The 8,252-nt window shown below is 49.2% G+C and overlaps 1 protein-coding gene across 1 annotated transcript; it reads right to left on the reverse strand.

The window, feature by feature from the left end:
- Positions 1-251: 251 nt before the first annotated feature.
- Positions 252-7,358, reverse strand: LOC132387481 (uncharacterized). The gene is made up of 5 exons (XM_059959850.1): positions 7,072-7,358; positions 6,803-6,837; positions 3,702-3,844; positions 2,317-2,381; positions 252-1,400 (listed from the first exon to the last, which is right to left on the reverse strand). The coding sequence occupies exons 1-5, from the start codon at positions 7,356-7,358 to the stop codon at positions 1,214-1,216; spliced, it is 717 nt and encodes a 238-aa protein (XP_059815833.1). The 3' UTR covers positions 252-1,213.
- Between the last annotated feature and the right edge of the window lie 894 nt (positions 7,359-8,252).

Here is an 8,252-nt window from a genome sequence, read left to right on the forward strand (position 1 = left end):
TGGAAACAGTGAGAGGGGGTGACGGGTAGAGGAGAAAAAGGGTTAATGGAACTGTGGTGGACCTGCAGTGGTTGGAGCGGGACAGGGAGAAAGGGAGAGGAGTTGGAGAAGGAGGAGATAACGGAGATGGCACGGAGTGTAGGTGATGGAGGGGTGATGGAGACAGGGTGTGCAGAAGAAGATGGCGGTGGTGGAAACGGGGAGGGCTGTAGGGGAAGTCGTGGAAGACGGTGACGAGGATGGTTGGCTGGGAAGGAGGGCTGACGACGAACTGGAGATTGAAAACTCAATGAACCAGGAAGAACTTCTTCCCCTCCGCCAGCATAATCTTGAACACACCAGCACTACCTTCACATTTTGCGGCATTTATTAGCTTTTTGCATTTGACATTAATTTTACACATTTGGTCCCTGCTGATTCTTCAAAACTACAAATCTCAGGTGGTCTAAGTCACAGATAATAAAGCAGACCCTGAATCCGGTAGAAAAGTTGCGATACAGGTGGACAGGATATTTGACACGCTGGCCTTCATCAGTCAGGACACTGGGTCAGGGAGTCGGAGGGCACGTTGCAGTTGCAGATGACGTCGGTCAGGCCGCACTTGGAGTATGGAGTTCAGTTCTGCTTGCCTTGCTCTAAGAGAAATCTCAACAAACTGGAAAGATTGCAGAGGGAGATTTCCGAGGATGCTGCCCGTACAGGAGGTACTGAGTTATGGAGAGAGGTTGGGAAATCTGAGACTTTTTTCGGTGACCTTACAGAGGTGTACAAATCCACGAGGGACAGAGATCAGGCGAATGTGTGCACTCTATTTCCCTAGGACTGGAGTATCGAGAACATTAACACACATCATTGAGGTGAGCGTAGCTAAAGACAGAAGAGGGAAGCGAGTTGGGTTAGATAAAAGGGACACAGTGGGATGGGGAGAGCAGATAGAGAAGGAGTACCGAATCGAAGTAGAAACCGGGATAGACGGTTTTAGAAAACGGAGACAAGAAAGCGAGGACAGGGATGGAGAGGAAACTGCGGATGAAATAGAGGAGGCGGCAGTGAAGAGGCATGAGAGAGAGAGAGTTCAGAGGGACGAGGGTTAAGAGCGGGAGAAATGGCGAGTAAGAGTGCGATAGAAGGAAAGAGGAGAATAGGGTTAGGGTGAGTGGCAGCGCGAATGGGGTAGTTTGGCCGGTAAGAGGTTGTTGCATTTGATTCAAGTCTAACCCACTGGCTGTTGACAGACATCCTGGATCATTTCAGAATTGTCTGGGCACAAAGGTGCAGACGACTCGCAGATGAAGCGGTGATTATCACGATTGCAATGGTAAAGCGGACTGTACCATTTACATTCGCTGCATTTGAACTTTCCAGCGTTCATATGGTACACCACTTTCGTGGCCACTTTCCTGTCAAGGAGGGATAAGCAATTTCAAAAGGAACTGTCCTTAAAAAATATGACACGCTCACTCAGCATTGAACTGTCGAAGCCCCCAAAATCTCAAAAATCACTGATGCCCTCCCTCGCCGTTGGGCTGCGGCACGCTGACATCTCCCTCATCCCCACTTTCTCACCACTGCCCTGTGTCAGGCTCCAAAATACTCTCTCTGACCCACTTTCTCTCTGCACAGGCCTGCTTTGTATCCCAAAGTACTCTGACCTCCTACTCTCACCCCGCAGATCAGTATCAGGTCAAAGTACACCCACTGTCCCATTTTCCCCCCACCTCCCTGTGTCGGTCCCCAAAATACTTGTACTTCCCACTCTCTTCCCACCGCCACGTGGTAGTCCCCAGGACAATCCCACTGTCCAAACGTCTCCCTACAGACCCGTGCCGATCACCAAAATACTCCCACTTCCCACTCTCTACCCAGAACCCACGTCAGTCCCCAAATTTATTCAACTACATACATTCTACCAACAGTCTGCGTCGGTTCCCAAACTAATGCAATTGACCACTCTCTCTCACAGATTCGTGTGTTCCATATTATTCACACTGCCACACCCCACCACTGTTTCCGTCCCCAAGATACTCCCTCTGACACATTTCCTCCCCACGGACCTGAGTCAGACCATAAACTAATCCAATCGCACCACACACTCACCACAGACCTTTCTCTGTCCCTAAAATGCTCCCAAATCCCACAATGTCCCCACAGAATGTGTCAGTCTACAAACGAATCCCCAGCCCACTCCCTATCGCAGCCCGTGTCAGTCCATGAATGTATCGCCCTGCCCAATCCCTTCTCGCATCCTGTATCAATCCTCAAACTAATCCCACGGCCAACTCTGTCCTCAAAACCTTGCATGACCCCAAATCTCACCCGTCTTGGCATTTTCCAATCCAGTATGAACTGCTTTGGTCTTGTACAGCTTTCGTAACAAACTTCTGCGGAATTAAATTCCTATCATTAATGACGGAATGCAAGCACATTTTATGAAGCGTCAATTTATGACTGAACATAGAACATAGAACATAGAATAGTACAACACATTACAAGCACTTCGGCACAGAATGTTGTGCCGACCCTCTAACCCTGCTTCCCATTTATATCCCCACCTTAAATCCCACCATATACCTGTCTGGTATTCTCTTAAATTTCACTAGTACCTCCACTACTGACTCAGGCAGTGCATTCCACCCACCAACCATTCTCTGAGTGAAAAACCATGTCCTATTGTACTGAGCAGTGGTGCCCTTTGGAAGAGGCGCTGGCTGTCCGCTCTATCTATTCCTCATAATATCTTGTATACCTTTATCATGTCTCCTCTCATCCTCCATCGGTCTAGAGAGTAAAGCCCTAGCTCCCTTACTCTCTGATCATAATATATACTCTCTAAACCAGGCAGCATCCTGGGAAATCTCCTCTAGACCCTTCCCAATTCTTTCAACTCCTTCCTATAGGGAGGCGACCAGAACTGGACACAGTACTTCAAGTGTGGCCTAACTTAAGTTTTATAGAGCTGCACCATTACATCACGTCTCTTAAATTCTATCCCTCGACTTATGAAAGCTAACACCCCATAAACCTTCCTAAAAATCCTATCTAACTGTGAGGTAACTTTCAGCGGTCTGTGGACATGTACACCCAGAACCCTCTTCTCGTCTACACTACCAAGTATCCTGCCATTTACTTTGTACTTTGCCTTGGAGGTTATCCTTCCCAAGTGAACCACCTCAGACTTCTCCGGGTTGAACCCCATCTGCCACTTCTCAGCCCACTTCTGCATCCTATCAATATCTCCCTGCAATCTTCGGCAAACTTCTACACTATCTACAACACTACCAACCTTTGTGTCGTCTGCAAACATGCCAACCCACCCCCACATCCAGGTCGTTCAGAAATATCACGAAAACTAGAGGTCTCAGAACAGAACCTTGTGGGACACCACCAATCACAACCCCCCAATCCTAATGTACTCAATCCACCAAGACCCTCTGCCTTCTGCAGGTAAGCCAACTCTGAATCCACCTGGCCAAACTTCCATGGATCCCATGCCTTCTGACTTTCTGAAAAAGCCTGACCCCGCCAGAGAGTAATGCGACGCTGTGGAGTGAGCTTCACTCTGTGTCTGACCCCGGCAGTGTGTGATGGGACGGTGTGGATGGAGCGTCTCTCTATGCCTGACCACAGGATTGAGTGATCAGATGGGTGTGCAGGGATTTTCACTCTGGTGTTCATCTATCTTCCGTCGATCTGACACATACCTTTTCCTCTTCTGAAATTATTTCAAGAAGATTTGAATGATATTTCAAACAATGTTGTTTCGCCTCATCATAGGACGCTTCAAACGTGGATATGAAATAACGCTGCTCTGCATTTTTGATCCAATCCTGGGAAAACGCTTGCTCTGAAATTCAGGAACGAGTAACAGTGAATCTCCTCCGTCCGTCCGGGAGTTAGTCATAGTATAGGGATCACTCCACACGGTCCCATCGCACAATCCCGGGATCAGACACATAATGATGCTCCCTCCACACCGTCCCATCACACAGTCCCAGGGTCAGACACAGAGTGAATCTCCCTCCGCACCGTCCCATCACACTCTCCCGGGGTCAGACACAGTGTGAATCCTCCTCCACACCGTCCCATCACACACTCCCGTGGTCAGACACGGAGTGAAACTCTATCCTCAGCGTCCCATCACACACTCCCGGGGTCAGACACAGAGTGAATGTCCAGCCACAACGTCGCATCACACACTCCCGGGGTCAGACTGAGTGAATCTCCCTCATCACCGTCCCATCACACACTCCCGGAGTCTGACACTGAGTGTATCTCCCTCCACACCGTCTCATCTCACACTCCCGGGGTCAGACACAGAGTGACTCTCCCTCCACACCGTCCCATCACACACTCCCGGAGTCTGACACTGAGTGTATCTCCCTCCACACCGTCCCATCACACCACCCATGATTAGACACAGGCTGAGGCTCACACCACACTCCAACAGCACATTCTCCCTGGTACAGACACAGAGTGAAACCTCTTCTTCCTTGTCTCGTTACGCACTCGCGGTTCAGACATTTCGTGCCGTTCCCCTCCACCCATTCAATTCGAGAGGACTGGAATGTACAAAAGAGGATGTAATTTTAAGCCCTAATACGGTACTGTGAGACCACAGTTGCAGCATTGTGAGCAGGTTTTGATCCCTTATCGAACAAAGTATGAGCTCCTATTGGAAAGGTTTCAAATCAGATTCACGAACACGTTTCCAGGATTGGACGGATTGTCATATGATGCCGTTTGATGCTCTGGGGACTGTACCGGCTGGAATTCAGTAGAATGTGTCGTCACCTTATTGAAAGCGCTCCGATGGTGAAATGCCATGACATAGTGGATGTGGAAAGATTTTTGTCCTGTTTTAGGGTAGTCTAGGATTAGAAGATACAGCTTAGAATAGATGACATCTTTTATAATAGAGATGAGGCGGATTTCCTTCGCCAGGGAGCGGTGAATCTGGGGAATCCAAAGCGCAAGCAGCGGTGGAGGCCGATCCATTCAGAACCTTAAAGCGAGAGTTTGTAAGATTATTCATTATTCAAGACCTGAAGGGGTAGCGGGAGAAGGCGGGAGACTGGAGCTGAGAGGAGAATGGATCAGCCATGATGAAATGGCGAGCAGTCCCGATGTCCTAATTCTGCTCCTATGTCGTGTGGTTTTAATAGAATTTCCTGGGTTACTGTGTGTCAGCATCTCAAATGATTTATAGTTGGCCATACACGTTCACGCTCTGTTGTCTACCTGTCATTGTGCGGTTTGGCCACAAGATGTCTCTGCTGTGGCTCTGGTTGTTTAACCCATTTCGTCTTCCTGTCTGTCACCCAGTTTCCAGTATCCTTCTCCATGAGTTTAAATACCTCTCTATATGACCTCCGTATCACCCCCGCAGCTTCCGGAATGATCCCGAGTTCTGCTAGTTCCAGTTCAAACTCTGAAACGCAGACTGTGAGAAGGGGCAGCTGGATGACCTTCTGACAGGAGAAGTTGTCGGGGACTCTGGAGGTCTCCCTGCCTTCACACATCTCGCAAGAGGAGAATTCAACTCTCCTGCCTGCCATTACTACTGCTCTGACTGTGCGATTATAAAGAAATAAACTTTAATTAAGCTGAAAACAAATCAACAGCCGCTTTTTTTGAACCTTAAATTACCCAATCTTCTCCTATATAAAGATTCAAACAGATAAACCCTCTAACTTGCACCCAAATGCAATTTACCGCCAATTTTCCCGTGGTCAGACTCTGAGTGAAACTCCCTACACACCGTCCCTTCAAACACTCCCGGGGTCAGACACAGAGTGAATCACCCTCCACACCGTCCCATCACACACTCCCGGGGTCAGACACTGAGTGAAACTCCCTACACACCGTCCCATCACACACTCCCGGGGTCAGACACAGAGTGAATCTCCCTCCACACCGTCCCATCACACACTCCCGTGGTTAGACACAGAGTAAATCTCCCTCCACACCGTCCCATCACACACTCCCGGGGTCAGACACTGAGTGAAACTCCCTCCACACCGTCCCATCACACACTCCCGGGGTTCAGACATAGAGTGAATCTCCCTCCACACCGTCCCACAACACACTCCCTGTGTCAAACACAGAGTAAATCTCCCTCCACTCCGTCGCATCACACACTCCCGGGGTCAGACAGAGGGAATCTCCCTCAACACCGTCCCATCACACACTCCCGGAGTCTGACACAGAGTGTATCTCCCTCCACACCGTCCCATCACACCACCCATGATTACACAGGCTGAGGCTCCCTCCGCACTCCAATATCACATTCTCCCTGGTACAGACACAGAGTGAAACCTCTTCTTCTTTGTCTCGTTACGCACTCGCTGTTCAGACATTTTGTGCCGTTCCCCTCCACCCATTCAATTCCAGAGGACTGGAATGTACAAAAGAGGATGTAATTTTTATCCCTAATACGGAACTATGAGACCACAGTTGCAGCATTGGAAGCAGGTTTTGATCCCTTATCGGACCAAGTATGTGCTCCTATTGAAAGGGTTCAAATCAGATTCACGAACACGTTTCCAGGATTTGACGGATTGTCATATGATGCGGTTTGATGCTCTGGGGACTGTACCGGCTGGAATTCAGTAGAATGTGTCGTCACCTTATTGAAAGCGCTCCGATGGTGAAATGCCATGACAGTGTGGATGTGGAAAGATTTTTGTCCTGTTTTAGGGTAGACTAGGACCAGAAGACACAGATTAGAATAGACGACATCTTTTATAATAGAGATGAGGCGGATTTCCTTCTCCAGGGAGCGGTAAATCTGCGGAATCCAAACCGCAGGCAGCGGTGGAGGCCGAGACATTCGGAACCCTAAGACAACAGTTTGAAAGATTGCTCATTATTCAAGACCTGAAGGGGTAGCGGGAGAAGGCGGGGGACAGGAGCTGAGAGGAGTATGGATCAGCCATGATGAAATGGCGAGCAGTCCCGATGTCCTAATTCTGCTCCTATGTCGTGTGGGTTTAATAGAAGTTCCTGGGTTACTGTGTGTCAGCAACTCAAAGGGTTTATAGTGGGCAAACACGGTCACGCTCTGTTGTCTACCTGTTATTGTGCGGGTTGGCCACAAGATATCTCTGCTTTGGCTCGGGATGTTTAACCCCTTTCGTCTTCCTGTCTGTCACTCGGTTTCCAGTATCTTTCTCCATGAGTGTAAATACCTCTCTATATGACCTCCGTATCACCCCCGCAGCTTCCGGAATGATCCCGAGTTCTGCCAGTTCCAGTTCAAACTCTGAAACGCAGACTGTGAGAAGGGGCAGCTGGATGACCTTCTGACAGGTGAAGATGTCGGGGACTCTGGAGGAGAATTCAACTTTCCTGCCTGCCATTACTGCTGTTCTGACTGTGCGATTATAAAGAAATAAACTTTAATTAATCTGAAAACAAATCAACAGCCGCTTTTTTTGAACCTTATATCACCCAATCTTCTCCTATATAAAAATTCAAAGTGATAAGCCCTCTGACTTCCACACAAATCCAATTTACCGCCAATTTTGCCGTGGTCAGACACTGAGTGAAACTCCCTACACACCGTCCCATCACACACTCCCGGGGTCAGACACAGAGTGAATCTCCCTCCACAGCGTCCCGTCACACACTCCCGGGGTCAGACACAGAGTGTATCTCTCTCCACACCGTCCAATCACACACTCCCGAGGTGAGACACTAGATGTCGCTCCTTCCGCACCGACCCATCGCGTTACTCACTCCTGAAGTTGGACAATCGGTGACGCTTTCTCACGGACCGTCCTATCGTACAGATCCGGTTTCAGACAAAAACTGAAGGTTACTCCCACTGAGTCACTTCAGAAACTCCCATGTTCAAAAGCTCCTTCCCTCTCAGCAATCCCCAGAACTCCGCCGTTCCTGTATTCTTGAATTGTGAGTACCGCTTGGAGAATGTGCAAATGTTTGTGTTCAGAGGATGTGCAGGGAACAGGAGAGAATTGGTGCGGGGATGGACATTGTGGTGAGAAGTCAGTCACTGGGATAAAGTGTTGTCGAACCAAACGATCGGCCTGTTCTCAGAGAACAGTGCAGAGGCTCAGAACCGAGAGACCGACATCCGGTGGAACGTGCCTGGGTGGTGTAACACCAGACGTCACCTCTCCCCCTTCTTCCCCATAATTCCATATAAACAGAGAGAGAGGGAAAGGGTCAATGGAATCGTGGATGCCCTGCCTCGGATGGAGAGGGTCAGGGAGACGCGGAGAGGAGTTGGG

This window comes from Hypanus sabinus, unplaced genomic scaffold, assembly GCF_030144855.1.
Source record: "Hypanus sabinus isolate sHypSab1 unplaced genomic scaffold, sHypSab1.hap1 scaffold_1906, whole genome shotgun sequence".
Lineage (NCBI taxonomy): Eukaryota > Metazoa > Chordata > Chondrichthyes > Myliobatiformes > Dasyatidae > Hypanus > Hypanus sabinus.

Excerpts from the sequence above, each read along its gene's own strand:
- LOC132387481 (XM_059959850.1), bottom strand. The coding sequence starts at position 7,358 with ATGGCAGGCAGGAAAGTTGAATTCTCCTCCAGAGTCCCCGACATCTTC. Across the intron at positions 6,838-7,071 it reads GCCAACCCGCACAATAACAG|GGTTCCGAATGTCTCGGCCT; the intron begins GTAGACAACAGA and ends CTGTTGTCTTAG. Across the intron at positions 1,401-2,316 it reads ATTGGAAAATGCCAAGACGG|GAAAGTGGCCACGAAAGTGG; the intron begins GTGAGATTTGGG and ends CCTCCTTGACAG.